The sequence below is a fragment of the Leishmania braziliensis genome, chromosome 32 (assembly GCF_000002845.2).
Source record: "Leishmania braziliensis MHOM/BR/75/M2904 complete genome, chromosome 32".
Lineage (NCBI taxonomy): Eukaryota > Euglenozoa > Kinetoplastea > Trypanosomatida > Trypanosomatidae > Leishmania > Leishmania braziliensis.
Genome location: NC_009324.2, coordinates 215,034 through 239,384, shown reverse-complemented (window position 1 = coordinate 239,384; position 24,351 = coordinate 215,034). Strand labels below are relative to the sequence as shown.

General features: G+C 55.5%; 11 protein-coding genes across 11 annotated transcripts; all 11 read right to left on the bottom strand.

The window, feature by feature from the left end:
• Positions 1–1,243: 1,243 nt before the first annotated feature.
• On the bottom strand, positions 1,244–1,804 carry LBRM_32_0710 (conserved hypothetical protein; the record flags this gene model as incomplete). Its single annotated transcript, XM_001567378.1, has 1 exon — positions 1,244–1,804. The coding sequence occupies one exon, from the start codon at positions 1,802–1,804 to the stop codon at positions 1,244–1,246; it is 561 nt and encodes a 186-aa protein (XP_001567428.1).
• Positions 1,805–2,620: 816 nt separating this feature from the next.
• LBRM_32_0700 (conserved hypothetical protein) lies at positions 2,621–3,532 on the bottom strand (the record flags this gene model as incomplete). Its single annotated transcript, XM_001567377.1, has 1 exon — positions 2,621–3,532. One exon carries the CDS (start codon positions 3,530–3,532, stop codon positions 2,621–2,623), a length of 912 nt encoding a protein of 303 aa, XP_001567427.1.
• A 1,418-nt stretch (positions 3,533–4,950) lies between these two features.
• Positions 4,951–6,063, bottom strand: LBRM_32_0690 (conserved hypothetical protein; the record flags this gene model as incomplete). The annotated part of the gene is made up of 1 exon (XM_001567376.1): positions 4,951–6,063. The coding sequence occupies one exon, from the start codon at positions 6,061–6,063 to the stop codon at positions 4,951–4,953; it is 1,113 nt and encodes a 370-aa protein (XP_001567426.1).
• A 1,176-nt stretch (positions 6,064–7,239) lies between these two features.
• LBRM_32_0680 (conserved hypothetical protein) lies at positions 7,240–9,657 on the bottom strand (the record flags this gene model as incomplete). The annotated part of the gene is made up of 1 exon (XM_003723166.1): positions 7,240–9,657. One exon carries the CDS (start codon positions 9,655–9,657, stop codon positions 7,240–7,242), a length of 2,418 nt encoding a protein of 805 aa, XP_003723214.1.
• Positions 9,658–10,479: 822 nt separating this feature from the next.
• LBRM_32_0670 (conserved hypothetical protein) lies at positions 10,480–11,430 on the bottom strand (the record flags this gene model as incomplete). Its single annotated transcript, XM_001567375.1, has 1 exon — positions 10,480–11,430. The coding sequence occupies one exon, from the start codon at positions 11,428–11,430 to the stop codon at positions 10,480–10,482; it is 951 nt and encodes a 316-aa protein (XP_001567425.1).
• A 1,077-nt stretch (positions 11,431–12,507) lies between these two features.
• LBRM_32_0660 (conserved hypothetical protein) lies at positions 12,508–14,244 on the bottom strand (the record flags this gene model as incomplete). The annotated part of the gene is made up of 1 exon (XM_001567374.1): positions 12,508–14,244. One exon carries the CDS (start codon positions 14,242–14,244, stop codon positions 12,508–12,510), a length of 1,737 nt encoding a protein of 578 aa, XP_001567424.1.
• A 971-nt stretch (positions 14,245–15,215) lies between these two features.
• LBRM_32_0650 (putative RNA helicase) lies at positions 15,216–16,970 on the bottom strand (the record flags this gene model as incomplete). The annotated part of the gene is made up of 1 exon (XM_001567373.1): positions 15,216–16,970. One exon carries the CDS (start codon positions 16,968–16,970, stop codon positions 15,216–15,218), a length of 1,755 nt encoding a protein of 584 aa, XP_001567423.1.
• Positions 16,971–18,842: 1,872 nt separating this feature from the next.
• Positions 18,843–19,376, bottom strand: LBRM_32_0640 (conserved hypothetical protein; the record flags this gene model as incomplete). Its single annotated transcript, XM_001567372.1, has 1 exon — positions 18,843–19,376. One exon carries the CDS (start codon positions 19,374–19,376, stop codon positions 18,843–18,845), a length of 534 nt encoding a protein of 177 aa, XP_001567422.1.
• A 974-nt stretch (positions 19,377–20,350) lies between these two features.
• LBRM_32_0630 (conserved hypothetical protein) lies at positions 20,351–20,692 on the bottom strand (the record flags this gene model as incomplete). The annotated part of the gene is made up of 1 exon (XM_001567371.1): positions 20,351–20,692. One exon carries the CDS (start codon positions 20,690–20,692, stop codon positions 20,351–20,353), a length of 342 nt encoding a protein of 113 aa, XP_001567421.1.
• Positions 20,693–22,784: 2,092 nt separating this feature from the next.
• LBRM_32_0620 (conserved hypothetical protein) lies at positions 22,785–23,405 on the bottom strand (the record flags this gene model as incomplete). Its single annotated transcript, XM_001567370.1, has 1 exon — positions 22,785–23,405. The coding sequence occupies one exon, from the start codon at positions 23,403–23,405 to the stop codon at positions 22,785–22,787; it is 621 nt and encodes a 206-aa protein (XP_001567420.1).
• A 478-nt stretch (positions 23,406–23,883) lies between these two features.
• On the bottom strand, positions 23,884–24,189 carry LBRM_32_0611 (conserved hypothetical protein; the record flags this gene model as incomplete). Its single annotated transcript, XM_003723165.1, has 1 exon — positions 23,884–24,189. The coding sequence occupies one exon, from the start codon at positions 24,187–24,189 to the stop codon at positions 23,884–23,886; it is 306 nt and encodes a 101-aa protein (XP_003723213.1).
• Positions 24,190–24,351: the final 162 nt, after the last annotated feature.

The window sequence follows — 24,351 nt, the reverse complement described above, 5'->3', positions numbered from 1 at the left end:
CGAGAACGGGCACACCCCTCTCCTAATGGTCGACTTGAGTGAGAAATAATGCGATTGATGTGGGTGAGAAGAATATGGAGTTGGTCACTTCCACGTATGTCTTGGTGGGTGTGAGAGGCAGGCGAATATGGCCGTAGAGAAAAAGGCGAGCAGACATATGAGGTCCGGGAAGGCTAAGAGAACGCGCTGTGGAAATAGACCACCCCAGGTGAGAGGGACCCACGGGTGACAAGGAGTAGATTGGTGCACAATGAGACAAGAATAAATGCTCCTGGGTCACCGTATCAGGTGCGTTTGGGCTGTGGATCAGTGATGATGACACCATCCTCGCTAACGCCCACTCCTCAACCACCACCACATTATCAGTTGCGCGCGCTTAACTTGTCCGCTCCCGTAACTGCGCCCCCCCCCCCCTCCTCCTCCTCCTCCTCCTCGGAACTCCGGAGCAGCCGTTACACCTCATGCGTTGGGGCTGAATGTGCTAGCAGAGGGGAGGAGGAGGAACATCACTACTGATCATCTGGAGAAGCACTGCACCGGTCCTTGCCTGTACGAATGTTGCGCGTGCGTGTGCGCCTCTTGCCTTACATTTTCATTTTTTCTCGAAGCCGATGATGTGGTTCACTTTGCTTTGTCTTCAAGCACCGAACAGAAGGGAACAGTGCTGATACAGAAAACTGTGCGGCGCACACACACACAAACACACACACACACCTACCAGGAGGCGGCCGGAGGAAATAAATGCATAGAAAAGATACCCAAAGCTGAACCAAAACAAGACGTACAGTGAGACAATATCTTGCCAGCACATGATACACATGCGCAGCTTGGAGCACAGCTCGAGGGGCGACGAGTGGCTTGGGCAGTAACCCCAACAGCCAAGAAAACAAGCAAACAGACAGATAAAAAAAGGCAGCACTAAGAGAAGAGCGGAGGCGCCGCACCACGAAAATTAAGAAGACACGCAGGAGAGATGCCAGCACAACGTCGCCTCTTGCCACTTCGCTTGTGTCTCACGTATATGTGCTATACGCAGCACGTGATTGAAGCTGTGGGACGATGGAAGTGAAGAGAGAGGGAGCCGCAGCTGAATCAATTACGTCTGTGCCTACGTGCATGACGAATGTGCGTGTGGGGGAGGGGGGAGGGGGGGGTGTATCTGTGCTTGCGTGTAGTGATACGGCAGTAGACTCCCATGAGCTACCGCCGACATCCTCAGAGCGACTGCAGGCGATGGCGCCGCTCAAAGCGTGACGATGTCCTTGTAGTCCTTGAAGGCTTTACTGACCTGATATCGGGTAATGCGTAGTTTCTTCAGCATCTGGTCCGTCACTGCCCCCTCAAAACCCGCCTTCTCCATCAGGCTTACGAGGGTTTCTCGATGGTTCCAGCCTTGCTCCTCCGCTACCGAAGGCAAGTATGTGGCGCTGTAGTCGCCGTACTCGGCGATGAGGCCGTGCTTACCGATTTCCCAGTCATTCCAGGCAGAACAAGGCTCAAACGTGTGCAACAGGCTGAAGCAACATCGAAGCGTCGGCAGCTCTTCCTCCTTCACCTTCGGGAACCGCGAGTCCTGGAAGGCGGCGGCGATTGCGAGTCGGCGCATGTCTTTCTTGAGGTCCCCTGGCCGCAGAGATCCAATGCAGCCGCGCAGTCGGTCATGTGGCAATGTCGTGAGTGTCACGAAGCACGCCGAATCTTCCTTCGGGATGACCGGCAGCGGCACCGATGGAGCGTCGGGGTCACTGATCTGCTGCCCAATGACGCGGAGGCAGTACTCCGCCATCTCTGGCGTGGCCGTCATGGTGTGGAAAGGTCGATCGCGCGAGGAGGAAGTTGCAGCAAGCCGTGCACGTTTCGCGTCTCGTCGCTTCCTACTTGCCTGGAAGCGATCCAGGGGTGTCCGTGAGCACAGATGTTGTTCCGTCTTTTTGCTGCTTAGCCGAGATGGCTGACCGCGAGTGTGTGGTGAAGAGCGCCTCAGTGGGGGCAGAGAGGATGGCATGCAGCGACCACAAGAAGGTGAGGCACTTGGAGAGAAAGAGGAGACGCAAAGAGCAAGAGCGACATACGAGGATCAAAGAGACACAGAGACTTTACACACAGCGCAACCATCGACAGGGGACTGCTGCAAGATCATGTCATGACAGTGTAGTGCAACAACGCCAGCAGGTGATCAAGAACCTAGCAATTTGGGGCACGCACATCTTGCTCCGGAGAGGGCTGGGGAAGGAGTTCAGCGACACCTAACCCGGTCGCGCTTATCACGCCCGATACAGCTTCCACACGTCTGTTGAAACTCACTCGGTGTCGTTTGCGCGCCAGTGCAGTCATGTCCTTTTCTTCTGTCTCTTTATCCGGTGGCACTGACACGGCGCTCTAGAGAGAGGAGGAGTGGGCGAGAGAGAACACTCACCAAAGGCGTCACTACCACATAGGGGAAGGAGGACGACTCGATCACCGCCAGCAACCAGTTGCACCTCCCTTCCCCCCTCCCCTCTCAATTTACAAGTGCACACTCGCAAAGAGGCAGGCGCACCGCAAAGCTTCACACAAAGCCGTTGCCATCCTTCGCTCTGGCGCCACTCGCAGCCACCCCAAAGCACTCCCTCCACGTCTCTCACATAAAGAAGGAGGAGACGGCCTCGCGGCCGCTCTGGGGCAGGAAGGTACTGGTAACGCGCGCACCCATGTAGACTTCCTCGTCATCATCCATATCCGCCATCGCGTACGGCATCGCGGCAGGTCCACCTACGGCAGCCGCTGCAGCGCTGTCCGCCTCTTGGCCCATGTGTGGAACCGTCACCCCACGGCATGCGTGGCCAGGCATGCACTGGTACGCCACAGGCTTTTCCGTCAACTCCACAAAGCCAGCACTGCGCAGAGTGTGATGCTTACTGCACAGCACCTCGGCGCAGCCGCGGGTGAGCAGCATCGCCGGTGCCTCCAGCGGCGTGGCCAAGCAAGTGCTAGGGTCTAGACAGACGTAGCAACAGTCCTGTACAAATTCGCACTGGCTCACAGGCAAGTGCTTGCCATGTAGTGCACACCACACCTTGCGCTCCGCCCTGCCGGCCCGACGACGAGTGGCACCGCCACCCCCGGCGACGGTGCCTGCCGATGGTGCCCACGCAGCCGCATTCGCATCTTCGTAGTGCTGATCCTGCGGCGGGCGTGGTGCACGTTCGCCACGTCGCTGCCGCTGCCGAAGACCTGCTCCGCGTTCTACAAATGACGGACCTCGCTGATCGCGAAATCGCCCTCGATCATCAGTGCCGCGGCCACCGACGGCGCCAATGCGCCTATCACTGGTCTGCTTACACCGACTGCCTTCCGTACACTCGAACACACCCACCGCCACCTCGCGCATCTGCCGAGCAGTGCGGCGCTGACGATGCAGACGGCACAGGACAGTGTCACTTCTATCCCCGCGTTCTCTGCGACCAGTTCTGTCACCTCGTTCTCTGCGGCCACCGCGTTCTCGGCCACTACCACCACGCCCCACTCCTTTCCTACGCTCTCTTTCGCGCATTTCGCCAGCGCCACCACCACTAGCTCTACCCGGCTCCTTGGCACCCGCTCGCCGGTGCTCATTATGCACGTGGCACTCCTTCTGCAACAAGCAGCGCAGCTTGCCTGGTTGCTGATTCCACGGAGTGAGATCGGCTTTGCTGCGCCGCTTGCCGTGTAACGCACAGACGCCCCCATCGGGCCCTCCTGACGAGGAGCGAGGGCTGCGCTCCATTTCTTCGTTGCGGCGTTGATGTTTTCTCGTTCCGCCGCTCACGTAAACTAAAGTCGAGAGCAGAGAAAGCGGCGGAGGGAGGGGGAGATAGGAGGTGAACGATGATGATGGACACACTCCAGTCCACTGTACCTCTGCTGCTGTTGTGCTGGCAACAAGTTGATCGTCAAGAGACGTGCGCGTGCGTCTGCAAAGCAACTCAGAAGGAGGGGGCAGCGGGGGGAGGGGTAAGATAGGTGCGCGCCAGCGTCAAAGCGAAAAGGTGTAGAGAATGGCGGACACAATGAAGCGAGCAAAAGGAGAGCGAGCGCAAAGGATGAAGGCACAAAGAGTGCGTATGCGTGTGGCTGCAGCCAGCAGTGGCCCAATGAAGCAGTGGGGGCCGATGGCGGTCCTTCACAGTCTTTCTTTGGGCTTCCTTGTTTACACGGACACCTGACACTGGAGGCTTGCGGGGCACACACGTATGTGTCTGGACGGAGAGTGGTGGCGATTACACAGAGACGCAGCGGCGCGAGAACAGGCTGTAGTGATGTGAGACGTGCCCTCTTGCTTTGGCGCACCTATGGGTTTGCTTCTGTGGCGGATGTTCTGTGTATCTCTGCCCCTTGCGTACCCCTCCGTTCGGTGAGTGGGGAAGAGGCATGGAGAGAAAGAAGCAACCGAATTGCGAAGGCGGGATAGAATGAGGAGAGTGGCATCGGAAGAGGAAGAGAGGGCATTTGCATGCGTGTGTGCGTGCGCACAGAAGAAGCCACGCAAACGCGCATTGAATGCGTGAAGAACAGCGTCATTGCTGTGGCTGCAGGGCCGCAACAGACATAAGAAATGGCCTTTTGCTATCGGCGACTAGACCCTCTGGCAGACCACGCCGCAGTCTGCAACGATGTTTTCCCCGTCGCGGAACGGCGCAGCCTTGGTTGAGTGGCACCTACATGTTGGAGCGCCGCTTCTCTTTTTACATCCTCTCGGCGGATGGCGGTAACAATGGGGCGTTAGCACTCTGTGCACTCGCAGGGAAATGTGTGTGCGTATTTCTTTGAAGCCATAGTGACCAAGAAGCACGCGCACGCAGAATAGCGCGCACGGAAACAGCCGTACGGCACAAAGAAGGTGGAGAAGCATGGCTGTGAGCAGCGAGGCTAAGCCAAGCAGTGGATAAGGTGCAGTGGAACCGTACGCGGTGCGTTAACGCAGGCAAAGAGTTACTCGACTGCATTTCGAGAGACCACCTTCCACGACTGGTGGTCGAGCGGGTTTGCCATCTGCAGCACAACCATCTGCGTGTGTCGGTCGTCCCTGGCGAGGTACAGGAGGGTGCTCGACCGGCTCCAGGACGCGCTGGCAGCTCCAAATGGAACCCGAAACAGCTCGAAGCTGCGCTTCTCGTCAATGGACGGCGACACACAGTTGAGACGGAGAAGAAACACTTCACGTCGGGAGCATATCGATAGGAGCTGAAAGCGGCGGCCAACGCAGGGAGCCCAACTCACGTTGCACACGGGTGCACTGCAGCGCAGTACGCCGGACTCGACCGGCGGCAACGATATGGTCATAAAGGAACTCGAATCCTTGATGTAGCGGTAGAGAAAGAAGCGTCCCGATACGGTGCCGACGGCAAGGGTCATCGTACGCTCCGCAGAGCCTGGGAACCAATCAATGGCCGTGACCCCGCCGGAGCGCAACATCGGCACTGAGGAAACCGGCGGCGACGCCGACGCATCCTCACGGCGCTCCACAGCTGCGCTGCCGGCGGAGTGTGACGCAGCGCCGGCAGACATTCCTACCGCAGAAGCAGTGCTTTCACTGGCCCCTTCTGCCGCGGCATCGGCCTCCGGGGATATTCTGCACACGCACGGAAACTGCTGTGGCTGGTGCACCTCGTAGAGGCGAACGCAGCCGTCCAAAGAGGCAGTCGAGAGGAGCAGAGCGTGGTACTGCTGCGGTGGCACAAAGGCCACGTTGGTGATGACGTCCTTCTCGTACCCGCGCACGGGAGACCAGCGCACCGTGTGCAGTAGCGTTCTCCCCTCGTGAGAAGAGATAATGATACGATATATGTAAATCCAGCGGTCTGCCCCGGCAGTGGCGAGGAGGGGGCCATGCTCGCGGTGCTGGCACCAAGCTATGCTCAACACTGGGCCTGAGTGGTCGTGTATCATGCAGCCAGGCTCCCAGATGGCTTCGCCACCAGTTACGGTGCGACGGTGGAACACTTCCACTGTCTTATCACTTGAGCACGACGCCAGGAGGGTTCCCGATGGGTCGAGGGCGATGTGGTGCACGTACGTTTTGTGCTGCGTGACGAGGCTCGTCATGATGGTGTTGTTGTTGTTTTTTTTGCTTTTTCATGCCGCAGCGGTGACATTGATTTACTGGGCTACTTCACCAGAGGATGCGTTGTTGTTGAACGCTCGTGTTGAATGGGGAAAAAATGCCTCAAGAAGCAGTCAGTGGTCACTTACACCTCTCAGGGTGGTGCAGCGCTATAAAATCTGTCTAGTTTGTAAAGCAACTGCACACACGCTCCAAGAAAGCTCGTTGGTTGAGTCGCACACTGCCAAGGCGGGCCGATAGTGCGCGTGTGTGTATGGGGGGTGCGCGCGCAGTGTGAAGCACGGGAATGAGAGAGACCCTTAAAAAGAACGAGATAATGCGGTAGAAACGTGCGAGAGTGCGCTGCAGCGTGAAAGAGAGCTGCAGAAAAAGACACACAAGCACACATAAAGACAGAAAGATGCAGCACTGACAGCGTATGCCCGAAGGCTCTGCCTAGCCCTTCTTACACTCGGAGGTGCGAGAAAAAATGCACTCAACGAAGACGGGCAGCGGTAAAAATGCGGCAGAGTACGAAGCAGCACGAGCGGCGTAGTCAAACGCGTCAGCATTCACCTTGAAAAGTGTCAGCTCACTTCCTTCGATGTTCGTTTTACGCCATCCTTCACTTCATCTCCCAAGTGGCTCGCTGCACCGCCATTGGTGAAGAAGAGCACAGACGAGCTCGACAAAGGCGTACCGAGAGTGAGCGAAGAGGGTGAGAGAGAGAGAGAAACAACAAATAGCAAACGTCTAGCGGCTCAAGAAAAACCACAAATTCAAAGAGAGAAAATGGTGAAAGAGAAAAAAAAGTGCGAGACAAGACACACACACACACAAAGACGCACACGCACGCAGCACTTCCCCCTCCCCGCTCTCCGGAATGTAAAGAGAAACGCTGTTCTGGGTGTGCAGCGCGGAACGTCTCGCATGGGTTCACGGGGTACTCCTCTGCGCATGCATGCGTGTATGTGTATTTGGCTGAGTAGACAATCTCGAATCCGAGAATCCTAATGTACATAAGCGCAAAGGCAGAAAAATGCACACCGACGGCTGGTAGACTGACTCCATGGCTGGGACATGGCGCCTGCGGACCTTGCAGTTTGCCAACTTCCTCACGAGGTCGCCGCAGCGTCGCTGATGGCTCAATTGGGCACCTAGCCAGTCGCCTACGCCGCTCAGGCAAGTTGCTGAAAGAAGGGGGTGCAGTCCGCAAGCAGTCGCGCGACTTTCTCCAGGAGAGAGGTGAAGGGGGAGGGATCCACGTACGTGGCGGCAAACAACAGAAGCCACTCAATGTATTCGCAGTCCACCACATCGCCGCCCTCACGTCGCGCGTAAATCGACACGTCCGCGGCCTCCTCCGGCGTCAGCCCGAACTCGCGTTCGAGAAGCACGGAGAGGTGATCGCGGTGGTACTGCGATGAGTTTGTCTCGTCCTTCAGCCACTCCAGCAGTCTCGCTAGGGGTGCCGCGTGCTCGCAGAACAGCTCTGTGGCCTCGTCGCTGCGCCGGAAGACACGCAGGTCGTCTAGCGGGTCATACGGGTACGTAGCATCCAGCCTCTGTGCCAGCGCTTGCAAGGAACAGCCACTGAACTCGGCTACACGGGTAACGTAGTGGACCAGCTCGGTGAAGCAAGTAATTCCATACTCAGGATAGAGCGCCTGGAGGATGGGCAGCCTCGCCGGATTCACGATAGGCTGCCAGACAGACTCCAGCTTCTGTTGCGAGAGGGGTAAACCGGTGGCTGCCCAGCGAGCATACAGGTCTTCGAGGTGCCCCTGGACCACCTCCAACTCACTCATCATCATGCCTTGGCGCACAGCCAGCAAGTAGCTCTCATTCACGTCAGCGCAGTCCTGCATCTTCGCCATGCCGCGCGTCACATCTTGCATCATGAGTGCACCCCACTTCACTTCCTCCACATCAGCTGGGGTTCCGCCGTTGCTGCTGCTGCCGTCTTTCGGCACTACTGTCGGCAGCGTCTGGTTAAATCCCTCACTCGAGGGAAGAGGCAGCGGCATCACTCCAGTCCTCTCCTCAGCCCGCACTGCGGGTGCAAAAAGGGAGCAGTGGCCGCCACTGTACACGGTGGAAAGAAAAGCGAGTGTGATGTTCAAGTGCGCCTCGTTGTGATGGAGCACGTCCATCAAATGAAGTGGCGTCAGCACCGGCCGAGCAACGGTTGCCACAGCCCAGTACACATCATTCACCTTGGAGGCCAGACTCGTCGCGGAGACGGTTGGAAGCGGGGCCGATGCATTCGGCTGCTCCGCAAAGGCAGCCGTCCTCTCTGACCCTGCGGCGACATCGTGGGTGATCGAGGGTCTCGAGACCCCAGAAAGAAACGTACCACGGGTGTGGGGAGGCACACACCAGGAGGTGGAGGAAGAGGAGCCGATGTCTGACACCGAGCTCAAAGCGCCCTTCACCCCACCTCCGGTCGTTTTCTCGGCATCAAAGTCGCACTCCTTCTCGAACAGGAGAAACCGTGCAATGTGCCGCAGTCCCATGCGGCCCACTCGACTGCGCGCCCGCTTGGACAGCGCCGATGCCGTGTCGGTGATGTTTATTATGTACTCGGCGCGAAGTGTCTGGTCCGTCTTGTCTGGCAGCTCACCGACGTCGTGAAAGAGAAGTCGCATGCACTCCTTCCAAGTTGCCCAGTGGTCCGTGAGGGAGCTTTGCGTTTCGGTGATGAGGTCCTCAAGCGCTTTGAGACGGCGCTGCGTCTCTTCCAGCCGCTGCAGGCTGTCACCCACCAGTCGATTCTTGCCCTTAATCTCCTCGCACAGGTGATCATAGCGGCTCTTTGCCTCCTGCTCGAGGGGGTAGAGGGTCTCCACCTGCTTCTGAAGAACGCTGTTGCGAGAAGTTTTGACGTCCAATGCAATCCTGTGGGCGTACTGCCGCCATGTGCGCAGGAAGGCTGGTGCCGTCTCGTTGGTTGCGGCCCGCAGCAGTCGTCGTCGGAGCCGCGCCTTGCGCACCTTCAGCTGTCTGCAAAATGTTCGCCACGAATAGAAGCACATCTTCAGCCACACGTCGTCCAGCTCGTGAATAAGAAGGTCCATCACCCTTGCCTCCACACGAGCATGTCGCTCGAGCCGCCGAAGTTGCGCCTGGCACTGCTGCCACCGCTCCAGCAACAGGCGGAAGGCGCCGGCGTAAGTCAGCTGCATCACTTTCTCGATGCCCCTCGACGAAGACTGGGCCGACGTCGATGTCGTCAAGGGTGTGCAACGCGTGTACACCAGGCACGGGAGCAGCTCGTGAACCGCGGCCTGAACCACCTGGGCTGTTTCCTTGGAGAGGTGCGGCACGCATGCCTGCAGTATCCGTAGCGCCGTCGAAACGTAGAGGCGCTCTGGCTGATAGAGGTCGTGGCTGCGCAGCCGCAGCTCGGTCAAGAGAGCCTCTGCGGCGACAAAGGGACTGCGATAGCGTCGCAACTCTGCCTCCACGTACCGGAACCAGCTATCGAGGCGCTCATTATCGACGACAGAGCTCTGCCCTTCTTTATACGGGTCAATGGCAGCGGAGGTGACAGGAACGTACGGCTTTGCCTGGTAGGTCTGTGGACAAGGCAGCATCTCTCTTGCGCAGAGTGTGCATGGGCATAACACGAGAACAGACGGTGAACAAAATAATCATCAGTCGGTGAAGGACAAGCGAAGTGTTGAGGTGATGAGCAGTGACAGAATGAGAAAGGGAAAAAGATGAGTGATGAAAGGAACAGAGGCGAAGCAGTGTGGGGAAGAGAACAAGGTTGCTTAGGGAAACGCGCAAAGCGATGCACCAGCATATGGCTAGATCAGCTCGGTTGGAACAGCAAACATCCTGAACTACCACGACCTTCCCTGCAACCGGAGAGCACAACAACAAACAGAACGAAATGGGGATACGCATCAGAAGAGGAAGACAAGGATGAGCAAGCGACCACCCAAGCAGTCTTTGTGCGCCTATGCAAGCCAGGCAACGACAATCTTGAGGTACTTCACCAGACCCTGCTCGCTACTCACCCTCTCCTCCGTGCCACCCTGAACCCCTCTCACACATCAACAGGGCATGAAGGTCACACCCAAGTAATTTGAAGGGTATCACAAAGGCACACCTCACGCGTGGGGATGTCCATGCCACTTGGTACAAGCTCAAGAGCTGAGCGACTATTGGAGGTTTAGTAATCATGTAACCGTAGAGGAGGCAACACACACACACACCGCACGCACGCACGCGCACCGAAATCTAACAAGCAGTGGATTCCAACGCAGAAAGAAACTGCACCAGCCAGCTAAGACACCCTAGCAGCAGCCACACCTCTTCTGTTGTGCCGCACCCACCCTCATTTATGCACACCGAAAAAAAGGGGTAAGACTGTCGCCAAGCGCCGCACAGAGGCGTGCAATGCCACGCTGTTACTGTGATAGGAGAGCACGCTTGAGCTTCACGGTGAGTGTGTTGTTAAAGGTGAAGCCAACAAACCACCTCCACACCTTCACTAGCAATATTAGCGAGCATATAATGAAGAAGGCGCGCTCGACGAACATGCGAGACTGCAACTGCACACTCTCTTGGGTAAGCCGCTGAAAATTCTCGTTCAGCTTCCTCTGCGTTGTAGAGGCAAAGCTAACCATCTCCTCTGCTAGCTCGGATTGTTGTGCGCTGCGGGTACCGCGACGAAGCAGCTCTCCGCGCAGCTCATGCACATCCTCCCAAACACCCTTCACAAACGACTTCCGCAGCCATCGTTCGCGCACAGTGATCTCATTCAAGGTCGTCGACTTGCGGAAGAACTTTCCCTGTTGGATGGCCAGCTCGTATCGACTGCATATGCTCTTGACAGCTGCCTCTGTGTCCTCTTTGTACTTTGCCCACTGAGTCTCGATCTCCTTCAGAGAACGGGTGCGGCGCGATCCGGTAACCTCGGCAGCCTCTCGTGTGGCGCGCGCGTTGCGGCGGTTGAGACCGCCTGAGCGACCAAGCTCTTCGTCACGGCTAACGCGCGCGTGTTTGTGCTGTCGGTATGCCTCGCTCGCCTTGATGGTTGACTCCGCCTCTTTCATCCGGCGCAGCACCGCATCATGATTCTCCTTGACAATCTTGTAAGCCAAGTTCACCTCTGCCATTTTATTCGTGGAGCCACCTGGCTTGTCGGGATGGTACTTGACGACGAGGCTGCGAAACTGCTTCGAGACCTCGTCGAGTGTCGTATTCTGAGTGACCGTAACTTCGAGGACATCGTACGGGTTGCGCCCCTCAGGGGTCGTGGGCAGATCCGTGGACGCCGCAAGGAACTCTTTACTCTGAAAGACGCAGCGCGCTGCAACCCACGCGTGCACTGAGGCAAGCCTGCGAAAGCGATGCATCCGACGGTGGCACGCGGCACGAAGGTCTCCCTCTCTCCCTCGTCAGTGAAGCCGGCTGGATCGGAGACGGGTGAGAAAGGCGTTACGAGTCGGTATGGGCGTGTGCTCGTGCGCGGCTCGGCGGTGCAGAATGCAAGCCACAGAGCTCGCCCAGTTGCTGCACCGTCATGGGCAAAAAGAGATAAAGAGAGGCGACGGGTTGAAAGTGATGATACCGTGTTTTAGTTTTTCACGGTAGGCACGTACGACACATCAACAAGTGGGAAGCAGGGGAGGGTTGCGGCAACGGTGGAGAGCGGGGAGCATTGAGCGGGTGCATTTTTCTGTGTTGAATGGAAGAGAAAAGTGGGAATACTCCTCCCCCTAAAAAAAAAAAAAGAGAAAAAAGAATTTTCGGTCCATGCGGGCGCGTGAGTGCAGTGCACCCCTACGCTCCTGCTCTCAACATCTTCCTGAAAGGAGGGACAGACCAAGACAGTTCGTCCGAACCTCGGCAGGCAGATAACGAGGAATTGGCGCTGGGCTCTTTCCGGGCAGCAGCTCGTAAGAGGCAGAAGAGTCATCACAAAGTGCCCCCCCCCCCTTTTCAAGAAAAGAGAGAACCACAATGGCCACTTCCCACACGCTTCACGCAGACGCCTATGACGCCTCATTCTGTCACTTCATCCGTTCTACCTCAGCTTACCAGTGAACCGGTGGCAAGATACTATGCTGTAAGTGGGTGTGCATTCGCCGCCGGCTTTGCTGTTGATGTAGTGGTCTTTTCGCTCTATGGGACATTGCTCCACATCCTTCAATGCTGGATACACGTACACGTCGCTGCAGCTCACACCATCACAGACACGAGGCAGTAATACACACACACACACAAGCACACATACAAACGCACACACACACACACACACACAGTCAAACGGGCCATAGCAGCGGCACAAAGCACCAGCAGTGAAGTAACGACGCACCCTCCATTTCATGGTCAGGTAAGGGGACGAGAAGAGTAAAGAGCCACGCAAAGAATGAAAGAGATACTCACCAGTAGACCCGAGCACATTCATGAGACTGTCCCCTCTCCCCTGCCTACACCCAGTCCTTCTTCACCTGCGCAAATGCGTTCAAGATGTGCTCGTTGAGCATGCTCAAGTCGATATCCTCTGAGGAGGAGGCCGTACAACTCTGCTTGGCCGTCTTTCGCTTCTTCTCCGGGGGCACGTGTTTCGCCGCGGTAGATGCCGTGTAAGTGACACAGATGCCGTTGCTAAACACGACCGTATGCGGCGTATCAGAGCCCCCCGACTTGAAGGGGAACTCCCTTGCCAGTTGCCCAGGCGCTGGAACCGCGTGCTGCGGTTCCGTCCAGAAATTCACGCTCACTGCTTGAAGCGACTCCTTAGCGGCAGCGTCATCCTTCGCCTTCCTCCTCGCCGCCGATGGCGCCACCGCGCTCTCGCTGGCGGTGTCAGCGGTCTTTGTCCTTAGTTTCTTGGCAGCGGTAGCAGCTGGAAGTATTGCTGCACTTGCTGCCTCATCTCCAGCTCGCCGATGCGATCTCTGTGTTCCAACTCGACGCTCCTCCTCCTCATTTGTCTCGTCAGATTCCGAGTCATTCTTGTCATCGTCGTCAAAGAAACCATCGTCGTCTTCGTCCTCCTCAGAGGTGCTGTCGTCGTCGAAGCGTCGGCGGCGGCGGCTTCCTGCGGTGGTGCGACCAATGTCGGTGTCGTAGTAAGGCTGACGCTTCTTGGAGCTGAGACGCGTTACCACGAGCACTGAACTGCGTACCGCCCCCTCACCTGCCTCGCCGCTTAGTTGCGCCTTTTCAAACACCGACACGCCGCGTGAGCTGGAGTCGATGGTCTCACTGTTGTTATGGGAGCTAGAAAATAGTAAAAACACTGGGAACCCATTGTGCATCACGCGGTCCAGTCGGAAGCCAAACGTGTTGCCCGTTGCTTTCGGACAGAGATAGTCAACGCTGCCGCGATGCACAACATACATTTCGGTCCACCCAAAGGCTTCGCTGCTGCAGTGACCACCGGTAGGATTTCTATGCTCTGGGGCCTGGTAAATGGTAGTGCCACGGTGCGGCGTCTGTCGCTTGTGAGAAGGAAATGATGACCGACGTGTGACGCCGCGCCGCGGCGGGGCTCGGCGATGAGGTGCAGACGAAGAAATGGTACTCACCTCGTCATCTACCTGGTGCGACGCGCTCATATCGTCCTCTGCCTTTTCGACCCTCTCACACGTGGCCTCACCTGCAATGAGGGTCGAGGACAGCGCGGGTTGGAGTGAGGTAGCGGCACCTAGCGGCCCGCCACCCCTGCCCTCCTCCTCCCTCACCGGCGAAGATGGTGAGGTGTCGAGAGTCAGCATGGTCTTCTCCTCCACAGTCGCCGGAGCTTCAGTAGCAGAGCGTGCAGACGTGCCGCTACGCGGCGGTGGCGGCTTCATCTTCGCCTCTAGTTTTACGAACCGCTTAAATGCCTCCTCGAGTTGCTTGATCTCCTCGGCCGGAACGAAGACATACGTAGAGTCGCCGATTTTCTGCCGCTTTCCTCGCACGTTCCACGCCAGAGTGGCGGGTCGCAGCACCTTCGACGTCCCTACCCAGTCCACCTCGTACACAACATCCGTGCTATCAAAGCCGCTCACGTCAGCGAACTCGCTCAAGTTCTCCAATACGGGGTACAGCCATCGACAGTTGATCGCCTTCCAATCCTCTGCTAGCGGCTTCAGGTGGGTTGGCTCGCATAGCCAAAATGTGGTCTCACCGGTGAGCACCACCCCCAACAACCACACATCCGACACCTCCGGCATTACGGCGTCTACGGGCGAATAGGAATGAAAAGGGGAAAATGGAAGAGGAGTGAAGCAAAGAGCAGCGAAACAACATTAGAGCACCCCCAAAAACGCCCCTCTCCTCGGTTGTATGTGTTCGTGAACGTAGGCGGCTCGGCCACTAACACGCACACACACAGACACGTATCAGACACACTGGCGCACCAGTTCACCCTTCAATGAGGAAGGAAGAAAAGGGTAGGCGTTCGGTTCAGCGTACATGTCAACAGCGAAGCTAGAGGGAAAGGAGAGGCGGGGGGAGGCAAGTTTAGCGGCAAAGCCGTGAACGAGGGGCCCGGTGCACATCTTCATCATTAACCACCTCGTGCCTAGCCGCCATATGCGCGAAACGTGATGGTGGTAAAGGTGAAAAACGTGCCGATGACGTAGCGCACATCGACCCGCGAGGGGTGAGCACAGCAGAGGAGAGAAGACATGACCCTCACACACACACACACACATATATATATAAGCGGGAAGAGCGAGGCACCTCATGTGATGGAAAAGAAAGAAGAGGTAATCGAGGTGATGAGGCTGCCCCTCCAGTCGCCGTTCTCTCTCAGGAAAAGAGGCCATACTCGAAGAGAGGCTCGATCGTGCCCTCTGCAACTCGACAACGTCAAATATCTCACCTTTCGCTTTTGCTGAGTCAGTCGCACCTTCTTAGCTTAAGTTTGCTTTTCTGGTCTTTACGTTACACGAAGCTTGGGTTAACGGCAGACAACATGAACCGCAAGGGAGGAGGAACTGCCACACGCGGGCTACGAAGCGACCGCAGTCCCCTCACAGCGGCCTACCAACCTTGCCATTTAAACGTTGTTGGGTCACTGCTCCTAGCTGAATTGTAGAGTCGGCGGAACGACAAGAACATGTGTAGCTGACTAGGTGAACGAAAACTGACTCGGTGGCACACTGGCACACATACAAATACATGCAGCTGTGCACAGGTGCTATACGTCATCGTCATTGTCATTGCTGCCGTCGCTGTCGCAGTCAACGCGGTCCTTGCTCTTCTTGGCGGCTCTCTTCTTTGCCTTTTTCTCATCCTCCTCCTCCTCCAGGCGGCGGTACTGACGCTGCACTCGCTGCTGGGCCACCAGCATGCGCTTCCGCGTGCTGACAATAGTGCGCTGCGGCGTTGTACGCTCGAGGCGGCGGCGGGTGCTGCGATCCACCTTTATGTTCAGTATCCAGTCCTCCACAGCGTTCCCAGAATCCTGCATCACTTTCGCAATCGGGGGAAGTCGCTCCTTGTCATCCTCCGTAAAGAAAGTGATCGCCGTCCCTTCCTTCCCGGCGCGGCCCGTGCGACCCACACGGTGGATGTACGAGTCCACAGTTGCTGGAAAGTCGAAGTTGATGACTGTGCCGACGTTCTTGAAATCAATACCGCGTGCAAGCAGCTCCGTCGTCACGAGGACCCAGATCTTGCCAAGACGGAACTGCAGAACCGTCTCTTCGCGTTGCTCCACTGTCATCTTGGCGTGCATAATGGCCATGTGCAGGCCTTCCGCCCGGATCTCCTCGTACAGCTCCTTGGACCGCTCCACGCTTTGCACAAATACTAGCACTGGTGGCGTGATGCCCTCACGCACAAGGTTGCGCATCGCTACGACTTTGCCGAGTTCATTGCCGCAGAAAACCAATCGCTGCCTCACGTGCGTGCTCGCGAAGCGTCGACCATGGACAATGATGCGCACCGGGTCGGTACCCATGACAGAGCGAGCAGCTGCCTCCACCTTCTCGCTCAGCGTGGCCGTAAACAGGCTAACTACCTTATCGGTGCGAGTGCAGGCAGTGAGAATTTTGTCAATCACAATCAAGAAGTCCGTCCTGCTGTCCCACAAGCGATCGCCCTCGTCAAAAACGAGATACTGCACGTTGCTCAGGTCCAGCAGCTTCTGCTCCAGCAGCAATGCGATACGGCCCGGCGTGGCAATAAAAATGTCCTTGTTCTTGGTCGTCTGGCCATGCTGCACAAACCTCCACCGCTGGCCCTTCGTCAAGAAGAATGCCTCGCGCTCGATCTGCTGGGCAAGCTCGGCGGTGGGTGTTACAATGAGGGCACGCACACCGCAGGTTGCATCCGGCGCCCTAAGCAGCGCAAAGAGAGGGGTGAGAAAAGCAATCGTCTTGCCGGAGCCGGTTGGCGCGCAGGCGAGTACGTCGCGGTGGTGGATGAGGGATGGAATTGCTTGCATCTGGATTGGGGTAGGAACTTTGTGCTGGCGGGCGAAGAGGTTGTTCACTATATTGCGCGGCACGCTTAGCGGTGGGCGAACGAGGTCGGAGAAGTGTTCGATCGGCGCCGGCAAGTCCATACCTGTCACCTGCAGCTCGTTTCGGTGCCAGATATTGCGTTTCTTCTTGAAGGTCATTGCTTTGAGCGGCTTGTCCTCGGAGGCTGTACCCTTCGCAGTGGCTGCGTCCGAGCCTCCAGATTCACCGAGGTGCGCGTTAGCATGACCTAGACTTCGTGTGGGGTGTCCGAAAAGGTTCAGTGTCGCACTGGGAGGCGGCACTGATAGGCTGCTGCAGCCCAAGTCCGATGCGCTCTCAACGACAACCCCCCCATTAGCGCCGATAGCGTCAGGAAGTCCGCGGCTGCCCTTGTCCTTGCCCGCGTTGCGGAACAGTTTGGCCGCCTCGCCGTTTCGGGCAGCACTAAACTTGGCTCCAATCGTCAGCGACCGAAAAGCATCCATCCTTTCGACGCACAAATGTGTGCTTGCAAGCGTGCGTATGTATGGGGGGGGGGGGGTGTAAGGATAGAGAAGGAATGAGTTTGAAGGTACAGGTCTGGATGTCCGTACTACGCTCTACTTGGAGACAAGTGGAAGGGAACCAAAAGTCCAGTCGGGTACCGAATGGGTGTATTTCACGTTGGCACTCAATGCAGAAGAAAACGGAAAAGAGGGACGAGTAAACACCCCCGTACGACATTCCGCGAGGGTGTGTATATGGGGTGAAGGCAGGGAAAGGCAGCAGGGCGTTGAGGAAAAAGGAAAGATAGATGGTCTGCGGAGAGAAATGTAAGCTAAGGTAGAGAAAGCACCGTCGACAGCCACAGCAGAGACGGAGAAGGTGCTCCTCTGCACCATCCTGTCCACTTCGCATCTCTCAGTGTCGGAAAACATGAGAGAGGATACCAATAGGAGAAAGGCAGGGCATTGGGAACAACGCATGTGTTGTTGTATCAGTGTAAATGCCTCAGCGTTCCACCTCGCTCGCAGTGGGCCTAGGCTAGTGATGAATGAGTGACGATGAAGTCACCACCTCTGCACTGTAGCAGTGTACCGCACAGCTGCACGAGAAAGCGCTGATGGAGAGGCACTGTAACCGTTGGCTGGTAGGTTGGCTGAATGTCCTGTGCGCCCTTTTGAGGGGAAGGGAGAAGAACGTGCGGGCAACACACACGCACACGTATACAGAGATGTGCACAGACACCGCGCAAGCAAAGGAAAAAAGGGAAAGAGAGAGAAGGACAAACAAATCACGTACGTCCGGCACAGAAAGCAAACACTTGGCAAGCAAAACAAACGACAGACAAACAAAGCATACACGCGCACTCCTGATTGCATCGCTGCGTGTATATATATATGTGTGTGTGTCCACGAAACACTCGACAGACACAACATGAGCCAATAGAAAGGAAAAGGGGAAAGGCAAGAAAGGGGGGGACCACATCCCACACGCCGATACAAACAGACACCTACACGTACGAACACAGAGAGCAGAAGCTGAAGTACAAACGAGGGCCAAACTAGCATCAGTGAAAGAAGGCTGAAAAGCGCAAACGAAGAAAGTGATAGCACAGGAGATACGGACAAGCAAAACGAACTTGCATACAATGGTGCTTGCCTGGCGTGAAGACGTGGCTGTCACGTGCACCACCTGCCCCTCTGGAAGCAGTGAATTTCAAGGGACATCAAGCTTGGAAAGACACAACCCTCCTTCCCTCTTCGTTCATTTGTTGTCTACTGGTTCAGCAGCTGTCGGTGTGCAGCGTCCTCTGCAAGACGACGGCAGTATACAGAGCGGAAGCGGAGAGAAAAAACACGTTGTACATCAGATGAGCAGCAACACGGAGATGAAGATACGTGCAGAATCTCTAGTACAAGGGGAAGTCACGTCTAATCCGTGCTACCCCTCCTTTCCCCTTGCTGGTTACTTATGTGTGTGGGTGTGTGCATCCCTTTCACACACGGCGACATGTCGCTGTGCTTTCAACCCAACAAAACGTGGTAAGGTCGGCTGCCGCGTCTCATCGTCGTACTTTGCAACGCACAAACGACACTCAGCCTCTGTGGTGTCCTCGTGTCGTAAGCGAAAAATGCAAGATATAAAGAATGAGGCAGCGGATAGACCATTTAGCCGCTTGACAGGAACGCAGTCTCGCCCGTGGAGAGACTCAAGCTACACACATGCCGGACAGCCGCTGTATGTATGTATGTGAGGGTGTGTGTTTGACTGTGCTTGCTTGTGTTCGATGCATTTGATTTGTTGTGTTTGTACGAGTTGGGTGTCCCTGCGAATGTTGACTCTCTGCCTCGCCTTCACTTTATGTTGTGTGTTGCCTACACCGCAAAGAGTCGTTGGCGGTCTTCGCAGGCTTCCTTGCAGAAGGGGCAGTGAGTGGCGTGGTCGGAGCACGAGTAGCAGCACACGGCATGTTTGCAAGGCAGCAGCACCGTGTCAGCGATTCTCCCGCAGCCACAGCACCTCCCGTTCAGCTCCGAGACAGATTTCAGTCGACGATGCAGCGCTTGACTTCGGGAGAAGCCCGTACTAGGTGAGTCACCCATATGCTCGTCCTCGTTCACGCGCAAAGACTGCCGGGAGGCACGAGAACGCTCCAGTCGCTCCTCGTTGCGCCGCCGCCTAATGAAGAAATACAAGTTGGCGAGGAAGAAATCGATCAGGCCAACGAGGATTATGATGAGCTGCGCACCGGAGTTCACCCAGAGCAACTTGTTCGTGCTAATGAAGACAGTGTCCTCCGTCGAATGCGAGATGCAGCCGTACGGCGACGGCAGCTCGTCATATGAGCAGGAAAAAGACGAAATCTCTTCATTTGGCGACGACGCGCTAGCGCTGTCATGAAAATCCATCGCACCTAAAGTCAGCAGAACAAAAGAAGGAGATCCGCACACACACAGCGCACGTTGAGTGGTGAGAGAAGGTGCTAAAGCAAAACAAAAGGAGACAGAGACGGAGATAGCGACGAGGCTGGTGATGAGAAGCAGTCCAAGGATGGGTAGGCGTGTGCGGAGAAGGGAAGAGGGGATCAGGCTACTTCGCCTACGCTCGCCCGATGAGCGACACTCGACGCACAGGGAGAGAAGAGTGCAAAAAAAAAGGAATCAGCGGAGCAACAGGGGAAATGAAAGGCGTCAAAGGAGTGACTTCGCCAACATCCTCGTTAGACGGCACGGCAGCATTCCAGAAATCACTCACATGCTCGCAGGTTCGTACTCGACAGGAGAAGAACAAAACCAAGCAGGGGTGCACTCGTGTTCTTCTCCAAAGACAGTGGTGAGAGAAAGAGGGAGCCAACATGTCTACGTTGAGCGGAGAGGATGCATGTATGAGCAAATGGAAAAGTCAAAGAGAGAAATAAAGAACGCAGCCCGTCATGTACAGTGTACATTTAAGCGGCTCTGTACACGAAATTGAATAAAGCAATGGCAGTGTCTTCAGGCGGGTCGTGAGTTGTGTGGTGCGTTCAATAACGTCATGGACCGCAATCCCATTGAGCCTCGCCACGTAAACTCTGCCTCGACACTGTTTTGCACAGTTGGATTTCGTTACTGTTTTATAGAGCGGCACATACAACCAAATGCGCCAAATCTACTCTGAGAGACACACGAAAAGCGTCGGGGGGACACCAACGGCATCGGCCCCTTCCATCTCTGGAGAGTGAACCACGGTAAGCAGCAAGAGAGAAAAACACAGCAAGCGAAGAGTTTAAGCCTGGGACAGCGAAGAGTGAAGAGGGGAAACCCCCTGAAAGGGACAGCGAGCCCTCCGTCCCCTACTCATGCCAGCGCACATCGCGGTCCCCATCACATTTCCTACTAGCGCTTTACGAAATGTAGTCCCTGCCGTAAAAACTCTTGACGCAGTACTTGAAGAACTGGGTGTGGGGCTTGCACCGATCAAAATTGTAGTCGTACTTGCGCAAGCACTCGCCAATCAGGCAGGACATAGCAGCGCACTGGAAAGGCGGATCCCCTTCGTTCTCACCCTTAACCTGAACGGCACTGCCAACCTTTGCGCGCCACTCCGCAACGCATGTGTCGAACGTTTGCTGATGCACGTCGCACTTCCTGTGAAGATCCTTACTACCCAAGTTGGTCTCTAGGCAGGTGGTCCACCCATTCGCCTCGTTAGAGCAGACGTCATCAAACGCTGCTTTTCTGCCCATCCTTAATAACGAGGGAGGCGGGAGAGGTGCGAGCCGTCTATGTGCGCACTTGTGTGCGCGGCGTTGCTATGTTCGCCCTCTTTCTTGACTGAAAGCCTTTCCAACTGCGCACAGTGTAATACCAGTCGATAGAGACACCATAGTTCGTCTCCCCCGTCACAGGTCAACAGACGGAAAGAGCGCAAAACAAGGGAAAAAGGCGGTCCTAGTTGTGCTCTGAGAGATCGGTATATATTTCACTCTACCTCTGCGTCTCCCTGTTGACCAACACAAGCACCGGCGTATAATCACCGCAGGGGGGAACGAATAGCAGAAATCAGGGCAAGTAAGGATGGAAGAGAACGTAGGAGAAAGCTGAAGTTGAGAAACCAGCCAGGATCAAAACATGGGGAACGCGTGACTACGTGGCCAACTAATCATTAGCGAAGATTAGGTGCCCGATTCTTACCTCGTCCGAGCATGCAGCAAGAAAGCCCATGCCCACTCCCTGCAACGCGTTCACTCCACCAAAGCAGCACAGCCAAACGTGCGGGGCAGCAGCACCAGGCGCCTTCCTCATACACAAAAACACGCGCATAGAACAGGAAAAAAAAAGACAGCAGCGTTGTGACAGCGCGGATGATCAGTGAAGTACACAACCGTGCAAATTTCGATCAGACGGCCAAGCGTGCGGTGAGGAAACTGATGAAGCCTACGTCCAACCAAGCACAAAAAAATACACACACAGGAAACCACTTCACACATGTCCCCTAATGTCCAAAAGAGCACTTTGAGTGCTGCATGGTTGTGTGGTATGACACAAAACTAACAAAAAAAAAATTAAACTCCACCAATATTTACCACTTTGTAAAACACTTGAGTCGTCTTCAAACGCATAACCAGAAACTGTTGCATTCTACGTGTCCGCTCATCACGAGGTCAGAAAAAAAAAAAACACACACACACACACAACCTAAGCTCACCTGCCCCTGTTGCACTACAGCTAAATCCTGGTTGTCCTAGAGGTGTCGTCTGGAGGCGAACCCGGCCATGCGCCTCATCGGCCCACCCGGTCGGGCGTGGGAGGTGCCGCACGCTGCACACACGCGCACGCTGGCTCCCTCTTCCATTTCCGTCCACGTCACGGGGGCGTCTCTGGATGGCTTGCCCGCGTGTGCCTCGACAGGTGGGACGCTGCCATGAGCCTGTGGCGGCACCGGGCGCAAGCATGTGCATGCGCGCAAAGAGCACACAGCTTGCGCAGAGGGACCATAGGGGGCGGCGGGGTACACACGGCGGGGAGGTCCATGCAGCGCGAGCGGGATGCGCGCAACCACATCACTGCGCGCACGGCCACAGGGCGAAACGAGGTGTGCTCTCAGCCTCGAGCAGCCCGCGAGGCTCGCGTAGCATATCGGGCACAGCGCCGGCCCGGGCGCCCTCATAGTAACAACAGGCGCGGCGGGGAGCACCACAATGCCAGCGGGTCGCAGCCGCCGCACCATCTGCACTCCACGCTGCCGCTCCCAGTCACCCGCCGCTGCAGGAATCCAAAGCGTGGCCCGGTGCCCGTGCGGGACTGGGGGAGCGTGGTCCCCGGTCGCCCCGAGAGCCCAGCGTCCTTGTTCTCCTGGCGTCGGGCGGTGGCCGCCACGCAGCTCCTCTCTCACCGCGTCGCATCACCTACCGAGGATTCGGGGGATGTCGGCCTGGCGTCTGAGAGGGGCGGCCAGGTCCGTAATCCATGCTCTTGGTATCGACTCCTCGGGCCATGGCAATCTTGCAGGCATGTCAGCTTTGCCGCTGTGCTCCAATGCGCAAAGACCACAGACAAATGAAGATGCAAGGCGCACGCAGCGGTCTCGCAGCCCCAGACTGGATAGCCCAACACGCTGTATTGCACCCATTATTGACGGCGATATAAACACAGTATGTGACTATGAAATCGAAGTGCAAGACAAATCGTTGTACATAGCAGTTTTTGTGAACTTTGAATAATGTCAGTGAGTTTTTCTTCTGCTTCTCTATTTTTCCTACGCTGACGTAGGAAAACAAATAGAGTAGCACATGATACTTTTCACAGACACCTCATCACCTCAGTCGCCATCTCTACCTATTCCACGTCAGCATCCCGCACACGCTTTCGGAGTCTCTTCAAGTAATGCCGCAGAAACTTCTGTTGACCCTCCGCGACTTCTGTATCGTTGCAAACAAGACGGACGTAAAACGATTGAAGACCGCAAAAAGGGCATTCAACGTCGACCTGTGACTTCAAATCGTCCGATTTGCTGCATGTCGAGGCAGACACAACGTGCCCGCATCCCCAGAAACCGACAAAGGAGTGCACCCCTGACAATGTGGAGTAACCTGTAATAGGGCAGCAAAAGCTTCCATCCCTTTCGCCTTTATTCGAAATCTCTTTCACATCGGCTAGCTTCTTTATAGAAAACGTGTCTTCCTTGTCTCGTACTGCGGCATCACTACGCTCCTTCCGATCGAGCAGATAGTTAATAACGCTCTGCTTTGAAAACACATTACCAGCTGCGTCAAACACTGCCGGTGCTTCTAGCGGTTGCAGAGAGAAGGCGCAGTGAGTCCACCGCTCCACCGTTCGTGACTTATGCGATGTTTTCTCCTTTGCTTGTCCAGACTCTAAGTCGGTTGTAGTGACATACACTCTTGACTTCTGAAGCAGCGAACGCTTGTTCGCCAGCGCCTGTCCATCGCCACCCATCAACTAGAAGTGGGTGTAGCACCGTGCCTTTGTAGATTATTAGTATACCTTCAGATTTGCACGTTGAGCCTCAATGCGCAAGTAAAGAGCAATAGAAGCAGTATTTTTTTTTTTTTTGTAGGACAAAGTAAACAAGAAAGTAGAGGGTCATAACAAGGGACACACACACCAGAGTAATATTGGCAAGCCAGAATGCTTTGAATAATCGCCACTTTGCTCTTCCCGCTACACGGGAAAAAACAATGAATGTGCGAATAGTCGCCTCCATAAAAGTACTGTAGATTGATAGTACCCAATGCTCTTCAATTTGACAGCTTTCTTATAGAGAAAAACTACGTAAAGTGAGAGAAGGACAAAACCTACAAGCGCAGTAACACACACGTTGTACAAGCAGTAACGTGCCCGCATGAACGAGCAGATATTCGGAAATACTGAAATACGATAAAAACAAAATGAGCAACTCGCAGAGATCGGGAGGTTACTCTTCATTTAGAATAGCGCACTTGCTTTCTTGAGGGCTAAAATCGTAGTATATGCAGTGTTGTACAGAGTGCTCACTGCTTTGTTCTTCACCACCGAAAATGCTGGACAGAGGTTGCAGAGGATCGCGTAGAATTGTTGTCGGCTCCACTTTCGACTTCCATAGCCGAATATTTGAAACAGTCGACCCGTGGTGCCGTTTTATTCGATCAACAACAGCATACAGTTGATCGTTTGTGTCGTACTCGGTCGTGCTATCAAACACTGACAAACCTACCATCTTTGTCGTGATCGTAATCTTCATCTTTGTGCGCAACAATGAAACTCAAATAGTTAAGACACTGTACAATAAAAGAGCTCTTTCGTCTTGTAGCTTTGAGCATTTGAAGCTCTAGAATGTATGTATGAGTATCGGACAATATAATAGTGTGGAGGATAAAGCAATATAATTAGAAGTATCACAAAT